Source organism: Pan troglodytes, chromosome 15 (assembly GCF_028858775.2).
Source record: "Pan troglodytes isolate AG18354 chromosome 15, NHGRI_mPanTro3-v2.0_pri, whole genome shotgun sequence".
Classification (NCBI taxonomy): Eukaryota; Metazoa; Chordata; class Mammalia; order Primates; family Hominidae; genus Pan; species Pan troglodytes.
The window spans coordinates 61,391,211-61,412,207 of NC_072413.2; the positions used below are offsets into that span (position 1 = coordinate 61,391,211).

At 37.0% G+C, this 20,997-nt stretch overlaps 1 protein-coding gene across 10 annotated transcripts in view; it reads right to left on the reverse strand.

Annotated features, from left to right (window-relative positions):
* The window catches only part of PPP2R5E (protein phosphatase 2 regulatory subunit B'epsilon), a 169,595-nt gene that overhangs the window by 42,150 nt on the left and 106,448 nt on the right, over window positions 1-20,997 (reverse strand). For all 10 annotated transcript variants that reach the window (XM_016926193.4, XM_024348566.3, XM_024348567.3 and 7 more), the window contains 2 exon segments: window positions 7,574-7,675; window positions 1,061-1,153 (listed from right to left, as the gene is read on the reverse strand). In XM_016926193.4, the coding sequence (XP_016781682.1) occupies window positions 1,061-1,153; window positions 7,574-7,675 (195 nt within the window).

Here is a 20,997-nt window from a genome sequence, read left to right on the forward strand (position 1 = left end):
AAGCTTGCCTGACCCTGTTGGATTGAACCCTATGAAACTGCTGTTTTGAGTGTTAAAAACAGTCAAAAAATTGGCTATGGTTCAACCTATATATCCTAAATTCCAAATGTATTAATTTAATTAAGGAGGGAAATGAGATCACAAAGGTTATCAGCCCCATCCCAGTAAGGCACAGGAGACCAATTTCCTGCCAAATTAATGTTTTACTTTTTATTTTATTTTTAGAGACAGGGTCTTGCTCTTTTGCCCAGGCTAGATCAAATTAATCTTTTAAATTTGAAATTCTTCTTACTGGCTTACTAGGAGATAAACATTTATTCTTTCCTACATTAGATGCCCCATATGTCACTCAGAAGAGAGCTACACCAGTTTGGCTCAAGCACCCATTTTTAGAGATGAATATATCAACAACAGGAGCAAGGAAGTGTTACCTAAAACTTCAGTGCCATGAAAGCACGCAAGTTCCAGGTAAAAAGGAAGATCCATCGTTATAACATACACAGTGAGGAGTCAGGAAAAAAGTGTTCCTGGAGATGTTCCAAATGGAGAGATGAGAGTTAATCCCTTTAGGGAAATTTTAGAATGTTAAGCTATGCTATTTTCTAGCAGTGAAATCTCATCAGTACCCTGACTTTGATTATTTATTATAGGTTACTTATGCTTTGAAGTCTGAGCTTGCCTACTCAGTTTTAACAGATCTACACCACACTTCTTTAAGAATCCTTACGCAAATGTAAGTCTTTAAGCTATATAACGATTCCCACAAACCAAGGTTATATAAATGAAATTCCTTTATAATTAAATTTTTAGAGAAAACTGTAGGGACTTAGGCATTAGCATTCCTGGCTATTTAAAATGTAATTGATTTCTACCATAAATAAACTTAAATGTACCTATTACTTTTAATAGGCAGTAATGGAAATTAACTTATGTTTATATATATATATATTTTGTGGGTGATATAACTGTCATTGCAAAACATTTTTAACAAACATGAAGAGAAAATGAGATAAAGTGTTAACTGGATGACAAATACACACAACCACAATAATGTGCTTACCTGTAATACAAATTTCTGATCTATATATTTTTTGGCAATGCTGGGTTGGAATTCTTGGCTTTCCAAAAATCGTATGAAAAATTCATATACAAGCTGCAACAAACAGATTATAATTAATTTCAAATTATGATTCACTGAGAACAGTACTAAAAACCACCAAAAGCCTGTAAACACTAAAAGTGACAGGGCTTAGAAAATTGATTTTAGTATCAATCAACAAACCAGGCCAGCCTTTCTTGTGGCTCACAGTTGCTGTTATGCTTTCAACTTTTAAAATTTTTAAATTAGAAAATACAACTAAACAAAGCAAAGAAAAATTTCCCATAATCTTGCCATTCAGAGACAACCACTGTTAACATTTCAATGTATATATTTCCTTCTACAACATACTAATGTACTATAAATATATTATTCCAGTTTTGCAAACTACTTGTACCATTTAAACAATATATTATGTATATACTTCATTTAACGTACCATATAAATATATTTTTACAGTTTTACAGACTTTTACCATTTAAACAATGTATTATGAACAATTTACATCAATAATATCTCAACTATCATTCTTAGTAGCTGTAAGTAGTCCATTATAATTTATAATGAATAATTCCATTATTCATAATTAATTTAACCAACCTCCCAGGCTTAGACATTTAAGTAGTTTCTGAATTATTTCTCCATCATTCTGCGACAACGTGCATCACATAACATACATCAGTATGTACTTGTTCAATTATGTCATGAGGAAATATTTCTAAATGTGGAATTGCTAGATCACAAGATATCCAAACATTCAGAATTTTTGATACTCACTGACAAATTTCTTTTCAGAAAGTTTATGGCAATTTCTACTCATCGGATCATAAGATGGTGTGGCACAATATACCCATCTGCAAAAAGTCAGCCTCAAATAATTGTTCTGATAAACAGTGGGGAATCACTGCGTATTCTCTTTGCATAATAAGCCTATGTCAAAGGCTACATCAGATCCTGACGAGGTATGCAACAGTGTATCAAAACCAGAACCTTTAACTGGTACAACTGCCTGCGCCTGCAGTCTCAGCTACTCAGAAGGCTGAGGAGGGAGGACTGCTTCAGCCCAGGAGTTTGAGTCAAGCCTGGGCAAGAGAACAAGACTCTGTTTCTCTAAAAAATATATATATAATCCAGAACTTTTTAAGTCATGAATACTGGGTTGAATGCCTCTTTTCCTTACTAACTGTGTAACCCTGAGCAAGTTAATTTCTCTGAAACTTTGTGTCTTCGATTTTATAATGGAGATGGATAGTCTCTAAGATTAAATGTGAAAATACACACATAAAGCCCTCTGCACAATGACTAACATGTATCATCATCACTATTCCTAAAATAACATTTGCTAACTTTTTGGTCTCACTCCTTTACACTTAAAAATTAAAAAGGACCCCAAAGCTTTTGTTTATATGAGATATATATGATATATATAATATCTAATCAGAAATAAAAAATGAAAAAAACTTTAAAATTTCACTGTTTCATTTAAAAACAAGGTGCATTATATGTTAACATAATTATGTTCCTGAAAAAAAAAGAAAAAAAAAACTTTACTTTCCAAAAGAATTGAGAAGAAAGCCATTGTTTTATAGTTTTATAAATCTCTTTAATATGTGGCTTAATGTAAGACAGATTTTCATCTGCTTCTATATCCAATCTGTTGTGATATGTCATTTTGGTTTAAGTATACAAAGAAAATCAAGGCTGACGGAGATCTAGGGAGATCTCCATCAAAAAAGGGAGAGTATTTTACTAGTTTCTTTTTCTCCCACATAATTGTAGATATTCTTCTTTGATGCTACACTAAATTCAACAAATTGTCATTTCTTAAAGATTAGTTGCAACACAGAATCTGAAATGATATCAATGAACTTTTCATACTTTGTTACACTAAAATCCAATCATCTGTCTTGCACTTTGAATGGATCTTTATCCATGCATGCTTTCCTAACATCATTTGCCAACTGGAAAATATTGGTTCATTGAGTTACGCAGCTCTTTTAAATGTTGACATGTTTTATTATACAGTATCTAAAAAATCACATTCTTTATTATCTCAATTTTATTTTTAAAAAGTCTTTAAGCTTTGGGAAGCTGCAAGCTCAAGGTGACAGATGCAAGACAGATACAAGTTTTCTAAAATTCTAATTCTAAATTCTGCGTTAATGCTCTAATTTTGTCAGTGGTAACAAATATTGTCAAATGGTTTTCTTGTTTGTTTCAGAGAAAATATCCGCCAAATACCCAAGTCTGAATAATCATAGTTTGTTAGTCATTCCTTCAAGTAAAAATGATGTTTCATGAGGAAAAAAAAAAAAAAAAAAAAAGGCTAGTTTGGGTTACAGCTCAAAAACTATTACACAAATGCTTTTCCATAAGATAACCATTATATTTCAGTATGCAATGGATATTACTATGCATACTTCCCATTGTGTCATGTAGAATATTTTTAAATGTGTGCTTGAGGGTCAAAATGTAATAAAATTATTAATTTTCACTGTTTCTTCAAAGATGTTCTCAAGTGAAATCGGCTTTTTTACACTTTTAATTACAAGTACATGGCAGTGAAGAATACTCGACCAGTTTGGCACAAGTGCCTTGATTCTCGCTAAGGTAGCAGCAATTTTAACCACCGCCACTTTTGCAATGAATAGTACAAATGTCAACACAGTGAAAGGACAAATCATATATACAGCACTGTTATAAAGGTAGTTTTGACCTTGCAGGACATGGAAAATCAGGTCTCAGAGCCCCTCTAAGGGTCCACAGATACCACTGATTTAAATGTTTCTTCTCACGTCAGACTCTAATTTAAGACTTAAATTAGGGATTCACGTTAGCATTTTACTTCCTTATAAAACTATGTTTTTCTCCTTGGAACTCTCTGAATTCAGAAAAATTTCTTTCCTAATGATCCGGACGTTGCCAAGTTTCACATGTTATTTTGCTAGTCAAAATAATGCCCAAGTCCTAAGACCTCAGAGAATTGTTCCTTTTCTAATACACTCATCTGTCAACTCTCAGTTTTACACACAGAATGTCAGCCTTATTCAAATGACCCCATCAAGTGGGTTTTAGCCCTCTTTCGATTGCCACAAAGAGGGGAGATTCTCATCTTCTAAGCTGGCCTGTGGACTGGCAAGGCTTTCCAGCAAGACTGGCAAAGTGCTCTCTCCTCTCTGGTCACTTGAAAGCAGTTATGGTCTAAAATGTTTGGTGGAAACACTTCAGACATATTTATTAATAAGCATAAGTGTTCTCTGCACTTAAGAGAAAGATTCTACGTCAAAATCAAAAATCTCCCTTAAGTTTCTAAAGAGAAAGACTGGGGGCTGGGGAGGACAAATTACTTTTCAAGGTTACATAAATGAATTCTCCAAGGAACTTTAGTAAGAAGACTAGCATTCCTGTTTGTCAGTCTCAAGCGGAAAGCACTAAAAACAAATTCTTAATTGTAAATGAAAGTCCTATAAAATTGTATTCTACTGAAGACACACCTAATTTCAGAAAATACATAAACAAGATACTATTTTGGATAATTGAAAAGGTTGAATAACATACAGAGTAGACCCCTTTGACATATTTGAACAAAAAATTATTCTTTTGTCTATTTTTAAAGATCCCAAAAGATCCACAATTTGTTATAATCAGTAATTTTTTTACTTTTTTTTTTTTTTTTTTTTTTTTTGGTGAGATGGTCTCGCTCTGTTGCCCAGGCAGGAGTGCAGTGGTGCAATCTTGGCTCACTGCAGCCTCCGCCTCCCAGGTTCAAGCAATTCTCGTGCCTCAGCCTCCCAAGTAGCTGGGATTACAGGCGTGTGCTGCCACGCCTGTCTAATTTTTGTATTTTTCATAGAGGCAAGGTTTCACTATGTTAGCCAGCCTGCTCTCAAACTCCTGGCTTCAAGTGATCCACCCGCCTTGGCCTTCCAAAGTGTTAGGATTACAGGTATGGGCCACTACGTCTGGCCAATCGGTAATTTTGTGTACGCCACAAATTTAAATCAAAAAGGTATGCAGGAGCAGTCAATTAGCTGGGCAATGAGCACAGCCAACCACTCAACAACCACATCTCAATGTCATTTTGTTGTTTTGACCTCCTCCCGTCAGGTATTTATACTTTCTTCCTTGCAAAATGTGTTCCAGAAAAGGAAGCGTACTGCTAATTATGAAGTTAATAAAAAGTGAAAAGGTCTAAAACTATGCTGTGTTTTGGTCAGAAAAATAGACAGTTGGATCAACTAAAAAGTAAAATGTTAAACTTCATGATAGGTGACTATGACATGAATGACCTATCATGAAAAGAAAAAGAGACTTCTTATACATTCAGTGAGTGCCCTCATTAGTGCTAAAACCACCTAACACTGAAAATGGAAAGGTGACTAATTTGTGCTATAAGAATATACAAAGGAAACACAGGATTCTTGAGACCAAGTCAGGAGCCTTGGTCCAAAAGCAACAGATGGTGAAGGCAACAGTGTGCCTAGTGACCTAAACTTTACTATGAATGAAGGTTGATTTATGAATTTTAAAAGGTTCCTTCACCTGATCCAGCATTAGTAGGTCATATTTCCTCTTGAGCTAAAGAAAGGACCAAAGGATAATAACCTTGAACAGGATGTCAACACACATGAAACCAGCCCATATTATAATACCGTTTCTGCCTTTATATCCAAAAGGGCACAGGTCTCATTACCATTCTTCACTGTTTCTTTGGTTTTAGGATTTCAGATGAACTAATGGTTAATATTCCTGCGGTAATGACAGTGTAAGCTAGAGTGGTTTTTTGTGGCAGAATTAAAGAGTTTCAGAAATTAATTTGGTCCTGTATTTTACAGAGTCATTAAGTACGGGAAGGATTAACTGTAATAATGAGTAAAAGTTTATTGTACTTTAGGGGAAATTTATGTCTATGGTTATCATGACGTAGAATATTCAAAAAGCTCTTGCAAATGGCAAGAGTGGTCCCAATGTCTTCTTTGGAATACAGAGAAGACAATATGCTGAGGCTTTGAAGACATCTCTTTCCTTGTCTTTTCCACCATAAGATGTGAGACTACTGAGGAGATCGTCTTTTTGTTGTTGTTAAGTTTCTTCCAGACTAAACTGTAATTCAATGAACTGTCACCAAACATTAAGAGTAAGACATGACAATTCACCCATTCAAAAAAGTAATTCTTTTTTGGATTGTGTCACAATCTGGGATATACCTATGAAAAGCACAAATAGTTTTACAAGTTTCTTAGATTGCAGACAATATGTCTGGGACCTTTAAAAAAAAAAATCAAACATCTAAGATAGTAAATCAATTACCGTGTTTTAACTAATTTACCCAGTCTTAGCATTGGAGGCAGGAATACATATGCATAACACGCCTGAGTAAGAGCTGAGCAAACAGAGCCCCCAAAAGCTCTCTACGTACAAACGGGAAATAGCACACGTGTGTACTTGCAGAAACTTTGAGTTGTCAAAGCAGGACAGACAGACTTGCAAATTTGTGTCAGAAATTCTGAAGTAGGGGGAAAAAACTCTTAGAATATCTCTAGGCCTTCTCTCTTGTTTGCTCTTCAAAAAGTCAACCTGAACCATGAATACATTTCTACGAAAATGCAGCAGCTTCTGCCTAGGGGTGAAGATGTACAAGGTATTGTTCATTTTCTTCCACCCCTTCCCCCTTGCTATTTGTCGAGCAACCTAAGGATATTCTGACTCAATGGAAGGGTGACTTTGGGGTTCAACATGTACAAATTTCCTTGCTCTATTCTTTTGAGAAATTTTGGCCTTCAGAGAAGGCAGCACAAGGAAGGAACGAGCTGGAAAATTACCAGTATGTATTATACAATTTAATACAATACAGATGGCTCTAATGCTGGAAACAGAGATGCAGTGATGCCCCTGATCCGTCCTGGCACATAAGTGTGATTGGAAAACATGGCCTTCTCAGTGCAAGAGAACAGAATTGGCCTTTACCCAAGCTTTCTCTCAGCTGTTACTCTTCCTTACAGTACTGTGAACGAAATAGCTATTACAGTTTGGTTTTGTCCTTCTAACTAAAGAAACACATTTGTAGTTAACGTGATGACAGACATACAAAGTTCCCAGGGTACATACCGCTAAAAATGAGATATATACTCTGTGAGCTAATCACATCCAACTAATGCTAATGTGAAAATAATTCTGTGCTTTGTTGGAGGCTCTAGAGGGCAGGATCATAAAGAAGCTCTAATAGAGAAATAAGAACTGCTGGCTGTACCTGCAACGTGGGGTGGGGGGACACTAAAGCATCACATTGACACTATTTTATTCTTTTGGCATTCTAATTACCAAGAATAAGAAACATAAAAAACATTCTCTAACTTTCCATTAGTGTACTCTAATTTGATTTTTTGGTGAATAAAGCCCTTCAAGGAATTCCCATGCTAATCAGCTAATGAGTTAATGGAGTTTTCTTTTATAACAAATGGTATTTCAAAGTACCTGTAAGTGCGGCCACGATGCCTCAAGGGTAGGTTCATCTTCTTCTGGATCAAATTCATTGCTGTCACTAGGAGGGAGAGTTCTGAATATATTGCAAGATACCTAAAAATAAACAAGCAGCAGAGTTAACGGGAAGCACCTTCTGCACAGTTTTACACAAGGTCCTTGGAGCCAAGCTGAGGGGAACCCAGATAACAATGCACAAGGAACATCACCAAACTAGAATAAGGACCTCTTTCTATAGGCTCTGAGGTGGGGACCACCTCCAGGCAAGCTGGAAAGTAGCAAAGCAGCACCATCCTACTCTCTTGAACACTATTAATCGTCCTTATTTAACCCTTCCCTCCCTAGGTCCCCATGATTTCATACCTCCCATCAAAGCCTGCTCTTGGTTACTTACCAGTCAAGCATGTTTCTGATTAACCAACTGACATAAGAAATAAATAACTGCTGGCCGGGCGCGGTGGCTCATGCCTGTAATCCCAGCACTTTGGGAGGCCAAGGTGGGGGGATCACGAGGTCAGGAGGATCGAGACCATCCTGGCTAACACAGTGAAACCCCGTCTCTACTAAAAATACAAAAAATTAGCCGGGCGAGGTGGCAGGCGCCTGTAGTCCCAGCTATGCGGGAGGCTGAGGCAGGAGAATGGCGTGAACCCCAGGGGACGGAGCCTGCAGTAAGCCGAGATCGCGCCACTGCACTCCAGCCTGGGTGAAAGAGCGAGACTCCGTCTATTAAAAAAAAAACAAAAACAAAAACAAACTGGTAATGGGCTTCATGTGCTTCCCTTATCAGGCTTATTCACTATTTGCAAACTTATGGTTGAAATAACAGTGAAATTTCAGGCTTTTCTAATAACCTTAAAAATATTCCTTATCTGTCCTCAACAAGTTGATTTACAAAATAGTAATGATACCCAGAGTAAAATTCTATCTGTGATATAAACCTCTATAAACTAGGCATTCCTTAACTATAGGCAAGATCCAAATTAAACAATGGTTGTTCAAAACATGGCCATGAGTTGATAACTGTTGAAACTGGGTGATGAAGAGATAAGGATTCATTATACTATCTATTACTTCTGTATATGTTACAATATTTCCTTTTGTTTTTCTGAGACGGAGTCTCGCTCTGTCACCCACGCTGGAGTGCAGTGACGCAATCTTGGCTCACTGCAACCTCCTGCCTCCCAGGTTCAAGTGACTCTCCTGCCTCAGCCTCCCAAGCAGCTGGGATTACAGGCGCATGCCACCACACCCGGCTAATTTTTGTATTTTTAAGTAGAAACCAGGTTTCACCATGTTGGTCAGGCTAGTCTCGAACTCCTGACCTCAAGTGACCTGCCCACTTCAGCCTCCCAAAGTGCAGGGATTACAGGCGTGAGACACCACACCTGGCCTATTACAAGATTTCTATAGTAAAATGTTTATGTTTTAAATGTTGTTGGTACTAGTCTCAGGATTCCTTTCTGGTTTCTGTTTCTTGCCCCACTCACCCACTCATCTTTCTCCTAATGACCCAAACATATCCTCCTAATGACCCAAACATAAGACAGGGAGGGACAGGAGAACATGCGTAAAAAGTGAGAAGGGAAAAAGAAAGGAGATATTGCATCAGAAGCCTTTGCTGGCCTTCCTATGTAATGCAGAAAATACTGAGCTACATAATATACTGCTCTGAAAGAGGAAAGAAGAAAGGCTTTGGGGTATCCACATAATCTGAATGTGTTTATTCATCCAGTAAATAATTATTAAGTGCCTATTACATGTACACACTGTTCTAGGCACTAGGAAAACAGTAGTGAACAAAGCAGATAAAAATCCATGCCCTCATGGAACTTACTATATTCTAGTTAAAGCCACAATTATCCCCATTTCCTAGCTATGGAAACTGAGCTCAGATGGGTAAGCTACGGGAAGGAGATTCAATTTTATTTTAGTGCAATGAGAGGCCATTAGTGGATCTTAAAACAGAGAAGTGGCATGATCTGATTTTTGCTTAAAAAAAAAATCACTCCAACAGCTATGTATAGAATAGGCAGGAAGAGGACAAGTTAGAAGGCTGTGAATGTGACAAGGAATGACGCTGGCTTGGCAAGGATGGTAGGGAAGACAGAAATAGATTGATTCAAAAAGGTAGTGCTTTGCTGCTGGCTTGGATATATGATGTGAAAGAACTAATTAAGGACAAGACATAGATCTGAGGCCATTAACCGAAGATGGAGATTACTGGAAAAGGGAAAAGTTTATTTCTTTACTTGCTTATTTTAGCGGAGAGATCCAGGGACCTAGTTAGAGACATATTAAGGGAGCAGTATCTAGGAGGCAATTAGAAATATGAAGTTGGACCTCTGAGCTGGACAGGTCAGAACCAGAGACATATAAGACTCAGCAGCATATAGATAATACTTAAAGCCACCGGACCAAAGGGATCACCTTGGAAAGGAGTAAACAAAAAGACGAGAAAGGGTCGGCCGGGCCCGGTGGCTCACGCCTGTAATCCCAGCACTTTGAGAGGCCGAGGCGGGCGGATCACGAGGTTAGGAGATTGAGACCATCCTGGCTAACACGGTGAAACCCCGTCTCTACTAAAAATACAAAAAATTAGCCGGGTGTGGTGGCGGGCGCCTGTAGTCCCAGCTACTCAGGAGGCTGAGGCAGGAGAATGGCGTGAACCCGGGAGGCGGAGCTTGCAGCGAGCCGAGATCTCACCACCGCACTCCAGCCTGGGCAACAGAGCCAGGCTCCATCTCAAAAAAAAAAAAAAGACAGAAAGGGTCCTTGGGCACCCAGTATTTAGAAATTGGGTAGAAGAAGAAGAGCAAATGAAAAGAAGCAGGGGATAATAGAAAAGAACTAGAGTTTGGGGTCTCAGAAGCTAAGAGAGAATAGTGTTTTAAGGAAGAGGTCAAGAGCAGCAAATGCTGTTCAGAGGCTAAGATGAGCATAGAGCAGTATCTATTGGACTTGGTGGTCCTATGAAGTGTACACTATTACGATCCCTGATTTACCATTGAGGAAACAGAAGCATGGGTGTTGTTAAGCTCTAAGGTTACAATTAGTAACCAGCAGAGTTATAACTGGACCCAGGCTGTCAGGATCCCCAGTGTTCTTTCTAGAAGAAAAGGTAGACCAACTTTCTTATTCGTTAGCCTAGATGACAGAAAAAAATGATCATGTGAGAATATGCTTTTGCTATCGCTAATGACACCACACACAGTTCTATTATTATATTTTTGTCCCTTCCAGTGATTACTAGAAATTATTTTTATGAAGAAATAAGTGACTTTTCAGATAACTATCAACCTACGACTTCCCTTCAACCAGCCAGCTATAATGTAATTGACAGGGCAAAGGTTCTTTAATTACTCAACTTTGAATCTTCATTAAACTATACATGTAATTCAAAAACTGAGTCTTCATCCCAACTGAGTCATTTATATGTACTACACTTTTTAACAAGTGTTTTTCCTCTCCCAAGACAAGAAAGTAAACCATGAAAGGGGGGAAAAGGCGGCTTCTCTATAGTAAAAAATCTGGGTAAAGAAACAGAAACTTCTCTTCCTTTGTACTCCTGGGCATATAAACTCTCTTACAGTGTCCACTGCACGCTGCAGCAACTATCTGTTTAGGTATTTGTCTCTCCCTACTAATAACTAATCAGGAATATACAACACATTTGTCTTCCCAGCATATACTAAGCATTTAATAAATATTCACAAAATAGAAGTTTGGATATATTAACAAAGCTGGGTATTGTGGTTTTGCTTTAAACAAATTTCAACATTTTCTAGGTGACTTGAATAAATGTAAGTTATTTCTAAGGATGTTTATCCCTATATTGTGTTCTAATCTTCTGACTTAGTCAAAACTTCATCTCTCAGTTAACACAGCAAAAGAAGGCCCAGTTGGGTAAATAATCCAAAAGGCAGGTAGTTCTATAAGTATATACATTTCATTTAGCTACACACTGTTATTTCTTCAGATTTATCTTCCTGTCATGCTTTATTTAGTTTACTTCTAAACATTCACCAAATGAGGAATGAGAAAGCACATGTCTGCTGGGTTGGACAATTCAGAGTTGACTGGATTGGTGAAGTAGTTCTCTACCACAATGGGAAAGAATGGCAAAGCATATCAAGTGTCATAGAAACAGCCAAACCTCTGACCCAGCCTGGAATATACTAGGTAATTAATAAAAATGTTATAAATGAGCCATTACTCCCATCCTTGAGAATTTGCCCTGAGAAACTAATCCAAGATAAGAGTGAAAAAGCTACTTAAAGCTGTCACTTGCAACATTCTCCAAAAACTGTAAAACTGGAAATAACCTTTATGTCCGGCATCAGAGAGGTTTATCAACTCAGTGGAATACTGTGCAGCATTAAAGATGATGGCTATATGGGAGCACCAAAAAAAAAAAAGTTTATAAATAAAGATTTGGACGGAAAGGCAATTGAAAATTGTGTGATTATAAGGATAAGAATGTAAATGGTTAACTAAATGGAAATTAAAAGCTGTATTAAAGCAAGAGGACTATGAATGATAAACACAGTCCTAAAGCATACATTAAAGATATACACTGTGAGTTACACCTTCCATTGCAAGATGAAAATGGGTCTTGAACTTGTTTATATAAGACTACCGCTGTCAAGCGAGAGTTAAGAATCACAGCCTCCAGGAGTGCCAAAGGCTTATCAGGAAAAAAAAAAAAAAATCACAGCCTCCCACAATACCAGAGAGCTTGGCTCATGAATGAATGATTTAAGAATTAAATGAATGAACCAGTTTAACTGTACAGTTGAGCTCCAAAATCATAAATTTAAAATCAGGTCATCCGTGGATGGGCTTCCATTGGGGCACGGGGGAGGAAGCGGGGAGGCGTGTCTCTAAATCCCCTGATTTATCTGCAACAGTTTGTATGTTAGTCCAATTTGGGAAAAGGCCAGTTGCCTTCATCAGATTTTCAAAAGACTTCCAAGATCTAAAAATGGTTAAAAACCAAGGTCCTAAATAGTAAATTTGCTTCCATTAAATCTTCCTTTATCACTGGCAGTCACTTTTAATGTATAGTTTACGGTTAAATGGATTATTAAATAGGTAATGGCACTTGCATGCTTATGCAAATGTATCACAGCCATGAGTAAGCACCAACATCACTCCCCACCATGCAACAGTTTTGTGAAGAGCCTATGGGGCTAGATTAAAATGCATTCAGGTATTTCCAAAGTCACAAACGGTCTCTATTATATTAAAATATATGAAGTTCTAGCCCTATACCTCCTATTTTATTCATTCAAAAGTGGACTATCAAAAATGAACAAAAGGAAATTTTAAAGTATATTAGATACATTTTTTTTTCAAATATTGTATTTTAAACTACACTGGTGTCAGTGCAAAGTAAAAAAAAACTTTAAGAAATAAATGCCTCTGAGGTAGTCTAATTCCTTTTCATACCAAAGATATTAGAATACACATTGGATGTTAGGATCAAACTAAAGGCTTGAAGGGGCTGGGAGCAGTGACTCATGCCTGGGAGGCTGAGGCAGGAGGATCACTTGAGGCCAGGAGTTTAAGACCAGCCCTGGTGACATAGCAAGACCCCCATCTCTCTATTAAAAAAAGAAAGAAAGAAAAAAAGGAGGCTTGAAGTCACTGGCCTGGCCTCCAAAAAGTGGCTATAAGGACAAAGCAAGGCTGAAGGGATGGGAGGAAAGGATGTCAAAACCTGGACAACCCCTCTTCAAAGACAGAAAACCTCCACTAACGAGCTTTTAGAATCAGATCAGGTTAGAAATTATCTTATCCAGCCCCTTCATCTTAGGAAACTGTGGTGCAAAGAGCTTGCAAGTTTTTCAGGGTAACAAATTACCATGAAACACAGAGAAAGTTCCCAGGGTTCCTTCTGATACACCACTTCCACCCCGACCCCTGAAGACCGTGGATGGACCTGACTTCTTTATTTCTCTCTTTTTCCTCTCATCTTCCCTACTCCCATTTCTTTTTAACATTTTTACTACTCTCATTTTCTCATCTCTCCTTTCTCATCAGCTCCTTCTGAGTTTTTTTGCCTGCCAGTGCCACTCAAAGGATGACTTCGCTCAGCATTAACAAAGAACTATAACGATCTCTCATCCCCACTGCCGGTTCAGACCTCCAGCAGCAAACATCTTGATTACTGCAGTTTCCTTTCCGGTACTCTCTTCCTCACATCCCTTCTTTTTGTCTCCCCCAATTAGATTTTGAAGCACTCAAGGACTCTTTATTCATCTCAGAATGTCTGGCACCTAATATACAATAAATGAAAATAACTAGAGGTGCCAAATAGAACTCAGGACACTGGTGAAATCTGACTTTCAGATAAACGACAAATAATTTTTTAGTATAAGTTCGTCCCATGCAATATTTGGGACAGTCTTATACTAAAAAATTATTCACTACTTATCTGAAATTCAAATTTAATTAGATGCCTTGTATTTTTACTTACTAAATCTGACAACCCTAAAATAACACTAATATTAAGAACCTCTACTGAAGGGCAAGGTCAAGGACCTCATAACTGCTTGCTTTCAGGGCCCGGCTGCTCTATTATTTTTCAGTACATTAGTTTACTGCTGACTATTGTTAAGTATGGTGCTGCAACAAAAACAAAAAAAGTCAAATTCTTGGCCAAATGTGAAAGAAGAGACTACAAAGTTTCCAAGTTCATGGCCTCATAAACAAAAGAGGAAGAAGCATTTAGGCATATTTTTATCAGTTTTTTATTAAACTTACTACTTTTTGACTTGCAAGAGCAAAATACAACTGTTATATTTCTAAATAGTTATTTAAATTACTGCAGAAAAAAAATCACCATTCCTAATCCATTTCCATAGAAATTACTAATTTTACACTATGATTTTGATTGGCATTTTGTTGTTAAGGAAAATATTATAATAGAACAGAGTGTGGCTAGCACCTAATAGCTACTCATTAAATATCTGCCAATATTAATAAAAAAATACACACGAAAGATAAGGACAATACAATGAGTGCTTTTTTTAAATTCATGAATACTTTGAATTTCCTGTAGTTATATTTTTGTTAAGATTTGAGGCTCTGGTACACTGGGCATGTAATGTGATCAGGGGACCACTTGTACCACAGTATAACGAGTCAATTTAAATCATCTTTGTGATTTAGAATATATTTTCTAGATGGTTGAGTATCATCTTTCTTGAATAAAAGCAGATGAACTAGCTGACCTCAAAGATATTTTCCCCCTTTCATCTGTGAAACTGTAAGTTCATACAATTATACAATATTGCAAGCATATCAACTATAAATACAAAAAGAATGTTATCATGGCTATAAAGTGAATTTTAAGATTACATCTAAAAGGTAAATTTTCTAACCAAAAAGACTATATGAATGATGCTAAACAGAAAACATTCCAGGAAATTTAAAGTTGCCACTATTTCTCCAGCACTATTCACATTAAGACCTCATCATGCAAGTAACAATTTCAATGATATCCCTGAGTTTTCTCATCCAGTTTATGTATTCATTCATTCAATAATTCATTATGCATTAGAAAGAAACCAAAATGATTTAATCATTTACAACCAGGAGGGGCTAGTAAATGCAATGCTGTCACTTAGGTCATCACGGTTTTTGTTTGTTTGTTTGTTTTTGTTTTTTGTTTTTTGTTTTTTTTGAGACAGAGTTTCATGCTTGTTGCCCAGGCTGGAGTGCAATGGCACCATCTTGGCTCACTGCAACCTCCACCTCCCCGATTCAAGTGATTCTCCTGCCTCAGCTTCCCTAGAAGCTGGATTAGAGGTACCCGCCACCACGCCCAGCTAATTTTTTGTATTTTTAGTAGAGATGGGGTTTCACTATGTTGGCCAGGCTAGTCTCAAACTCCTGACCTCAGGCGATCCACCCGCCTCGGCCTCCCAAACAAAGTGCCGGGATTACAGGCGTGAGCCCCTGCACCCGGCCGTATTATTTTCATAATATTTTATGTTAGCACAAAAGATGAATCTAAGTAGATACAGTGAAATTGAACCTTGAACGAAAATAGGCAAATCATCAATATTTACCATGAATGTCATTTTTAGAAAACAATTAAATCTGAAACAAAAATATGAATATAAGCAAGACTTACTTTAAATCTCTAAATCAGACATTTAAACACCTAAGACTATTTTCAAACATACTAGAATTTATATTAAATATTCAACCCTAACACCAGGCACAGTGGCTCATGCCTGTAATCCCAGCACTTTGGGAGGCCGAGGCGGGAGGATCACTTGCGGCTAGGAGTTGGAGACCAGAGTGGCCACAATGGAGAAAACCCATGTATACATACATACATACATACATACATATTCAATTGTAAGAATAAGAACTAAAATTCTAACCAAATTTTCTAACATAAAAATAATAAATAATAACACATATATAACGTCAAGTTACTTTTGGTAACACCAAATTTAAGAGTTGTTAATGGTCTCAATAATAAAGAACCTCTCAAATCTGACATTTTTAAATGTCAGCTCCTTTAAATTAATTATAGATAATTATTGATAAATAAACATAGAAAGATCTCAAAGCATTTGTAATTATGCTTGAGGGACTTAGAATCAGAGCAGACAAATATCTTTTAAGCCGATGCTTTAATTAGGAAACAAATGGCAAAATTTGTAAGCTTTCAATTACCACTTAATTTAATTCACTGGTAATTTGTTCAATCAAATAATTTGTTTCTAAAGCCAAACTATGTATCTTAATTACCACAATAAATCTACTGTAGTTTCCACTTCAGACTAGGTATAAAGTCTTTTTTTAAAACCTTGTCATCTATATGAATTAACACAGCTACTTAAAAGTTATCTGAATTTAAGAAACCATTCAAATCTGTTATTATACTATAAAGGCATGTCCTGGCCAGGCATGGTGGCTCACCCCTGTAATCCCAGCACTTTGGGAGGCCAAGGCAGGCAGATCACAAGATCAAGAAATCGAGACCATCCTGGCCAACATGGTGAAACCCCATCTGTACTAAAAATACAAAAATTAGCTGGGCATAGGGGCGCGTGCCTGTAGTCCCAGCTACTCAGGAGACTGAGGCAGGAGAATTGCTTGAACCCAGGAGGCAGAGGTTGCAGTGAGCCAAGATCACGCCACTGCACTCCAGCCTGGCGACAGAGCTAGACTCTATCAAAAAAAAAAAAAAAAAAAAAAAAGGCATGTCCTTAACACCTAATTCTAAGGACCAGAAATTTAAATTTAAGTCAGTCTGACAATTTCCTAGAATAAGCCATCCACTGCAGGTCTAGATTTATTGCCTAACATATTAAATATTTAACTGTATTTGCTATGTAATGTCATCAATAATAATAATTTTCAGACATTATTATTCCAAACATGTTCATTTGAGTTACATATGATTCCTTGAGTCAAAATAATCTCCTCAATATCCTTGTTTATCACAAGTGTAGATCTCGGTTGCATGATAAGAACTATCTGAAATACTGTAACAAGTAGGTATGATCAAGCCACTCCAGCAAGCCTGTCCATATCTTTATCATAAAACTGCATTTGCGGACAAAGCTCTATACTTTTGTGAAGACATTCACTGAACCAATGACAGGGTGCATTGTTTACATGTGACTAAGAAACATGCACTTGTGACAGTTGTGAGGTTTGTTTTACAACATCTAGAAATCCGGAAGAGGATTTAAAAGGAGATTTCTAAAGTGAGTAATTACTTTAGAAATAATTAGTAATTATTGTTACACATTTAGAAATAATTAGTAATTATTCAAATATACTTTAGGAATAATTAGTAATTATTGTTACACATTTAATATCATACTTAAATCTGTATTAGCAGGGCTTTCTAGGACATAACAACTATTCTACTAAATATGATTCCTGAAATGAGGCAGAAAGAACATATTAAAACGATCAGAAGTTTAACAGGCAATTGAAGAAAGGGAATATCAAAAAAAAAAAAGCTTAAAACTTATAATACCCAATTAGAATTTTTAAATATAGCCAATATTCAAAAGGCAGTATTAAATTAATAGAAGTCTTGGCCATGTACTATTTTCATAACACACAAGGAAGACATCATTTTTATTTATATTTCCTGCATCAAGTATTTATTTTTTACTCTACTGGGTATACACTACAGATTTACACAGACCAAAAAACAAACACTGTTTTCATTGTTATTGCTGCTTACTGCTGTTAGAAGCAGTCGGAGTATTTAGCTGATAATTGTTATGATGAATTGGTATAACTAGATTTAACATACGGTGATTGCTTCTACAAATAATTTGGTCCCCTTAGACACGGAGTCTCTAGAAGATCGGAGCATTGCCAACTGTATGAAAGAAAGGAATCTGTCCATGAGATATCAAGAATAGAGAAACAATAGAATTTGAATACAGATCAAATGTAAATACAGGCATGGTTTGGAAGACTATGTCAACACTTCGTTAGAAGGGGACAACAGGGAAAAACTGAGTGAAAGAAAGGATTTTGTCTTTTGTTTCCACTCTCCTTGACCTGTGGCATGTTCATCAGAAGACAGAGGTGCCACAAAGACAGGAAAAGAGAAGAGACTGGGGGAAGGGGAGGGAAGAAAGAAAGAAAGATTCAAGGGAAAAAGAAAGACATTTGAGCTGGCCCCCTCTATGCAGTGATCACTAATGCCAAACTAGTATAATCAAGTTAATAGAAGCAGAATTTATAATAGCTGCAAACTGGAAACAACCTAAACGTTCATCAAACAGTAAAAAGGATAAGCAGTCATAACCAAACCCCCCAAACATATATAAGCTGTTTAATTCCTTTCATATAAAGTTCTAAATTAGACCAAACTAAGTCAAACTAAGTTTTAATTAAGTATTAATGTCAGGAGAGAGGACTCAAACCTAAAAAGTCTTAACCACAGGGCCTTATACAAAGCTCTTAACCACAGTGCCACATAGTTTTGTTTTTTGTTTTGTTTTGTTTTGTTTTTTTGAGACAGGGTCTCACTGTGTCACCCAGGCTGGAGTGCAGTGGTGCGATTACAGCTCACCGCAGCCTCAACCTCCTGGACACAAGTGATCCTCCCACCTCAGCCCCGCAAGTAGCTGGGACTACAGGCATGTGCCACCACACCCTGCTAATTTTTATATTTTTAGTAGAGATGGGATTTCACCATGTTGCTCAGGCTGATCTCAAACTCCTGAGCACAGGCAATCCACCTGCCTCGGCCTCCCATAGCATTGGGACTACAGGGGTGAGCCACTGTCTACAGTCATATTTAAAATAGGGGCTCTGTGGGTACAACATGGCACCAGTTGACTAGTGGGCTTGCCTATAGTGAGACTGGCTGGGCTAATTCCTTACCACCTGTTCATGCCCCTCCCTCCAGAACTCCCTTTTAAGTTTTGTCTTTAGGTCTTTTCTCTTGGGCTTGCCTGATTCTCCAGAGAAGAATCATCTAATCTCCTGGCTAGAGTGCATAAGGTATCTGGGAACTGAGTGGGTTTAGTCTCAATTCAACATAGTGTCCTACTTTCAGAAAGGTGCGCACTGCTCTCAGCTGTGTGTAATGTCCCCAAGTCCAGATTCCCTCTAGTTTAGCCTCTCCAGAGAGTAAAGCTTCAGTGTTCTGCTGGGATTTGAGAGAGCAGTTACATGGCTACCTGGTTTTGGGAGAATGGGAGAAAAGGAATTCTGGCTACTTCTTATACAGACTTTCCAGCGAATCTCCTGTTTCGCCCCCATGCACCCTTCCTTTGAGAGGTTATCTTTCTGAAGTTCCTCGGAGTTGTGCATGTGACTTGCCCTGTCTTGACTTTCCTTGCTGCTGCTTTGGGTTCAGCTTTCTCTGATCGACCAAGGTAGTAACCACTGTTCATTTGCTTTCTAGCTTCCAAAATGTTAATTTTGAGATCTATTTTGCTTTGTTCTTGTGGGTTTTATTTCTTTTCAGTAATAACTTTTTCATTTCAGTGATTGTGGGGAGATTTTAGGGAATAAAAGTAAACATATGCATGGGTTCAATATACCCTATTTACTCAAAAGTTATTGATTATTTCCTATTAAGTTATTTCTTCCATTCTCCAGTAACTTCTGCTAATTCAAGTAATTTAATTTGCTTATGCAAAAAAAAATCAGTCTCTTTTTAGTGGGGAAGAGTCCAGTACAACAGCAAAAAAACAAACAAACAAACAAAAAATGGCAGATACTCTAATCTTAGCCAAAATAAACTGAGAGATCTTCACAAGAGTTTTCTTTCTCAGAATTAGCACCAACTACATTAGTGGGTCTTAGTATAAAATAAAATAGAAAAATAAAGCATGTTCAGGATCTGGGATTACTGAATGCAAAATTCAAATGAACGCCTCCAAGTCATGATTTCATCCAGTGAAGAAGTACACAACCTCCCCAAAAAGAAAAATAAAGGTCAGCACTAGAGGTAGAACAAGTCTCAGCCCTTAGTATGCTGCTCTCCTCTCAATACTCAGTCCCCTATCACCTTTTCCACTATGACCTCTGTGTCCAGGGCACATGGATATCCTTAATTTCTTTACTTCCAGTTACATATACAGCAGTTTTGACATCTCACTATCATCTCAAATTCAGGCTGGTCAAAACCAATTTCACTCTCATTGGACTCCATTTATCTCTCAAAGAGAATTCTCCTCCCACCTCCCCATTCTTTCAAGAAGTTCACTATTTTTTTAACCCTTTGGAGTTTTTGTTAACTCTTCTCCTTTATCTGCTATATACAATTTGTCAACAAGTCATTTTATTTATTACTTCAAAATGTCTCTTTGGTGCTCATGATGGTATTACTTTTAATAGTGGAAATTTGGAAACTGTTTAAATATCCCAAATTGGAAAATCAGTTAAGTAAACAATGGTACATCCACATAATGGAGTGTCAGGAACCATCAGAATTATGCTTTTAAAAGATTATTTAATTACAGGAGAGCATGTTTACATCATAATGATAATGTATATATAGTAAGATTAGAAAAAAAGGTTTAACAAGGAAAAACAGGAAAGAGCAAAAGGGGAATTTTCTGGGGAGATGACAATGTTCCAGATCTCATTTGCAGTGATGACTATACAAGTATATATAATTGCTAAATTCATTGAACGTTCATTGCCTAAGATCTGTTCTTCAAATTTTATTACAAGTTAAGTATATCTAAATTTTTTAAAGGGAAAAAAGTCATATTAAAAAAAAAAGCAGACTAGGAGCAGACTGGCCAAACTGTGCGTAATGATTGAATTTAAATACCGAAACTATGGGTGATTCTTTTCTTTGATAAGGGTGGAGAAAAAAAACAGAAGATGGTGAGTTCTTTACATATTCTTAATTTCCTCTTCCTCTGCAATCATCTGACAAACCTAAGACAACAGCCCTC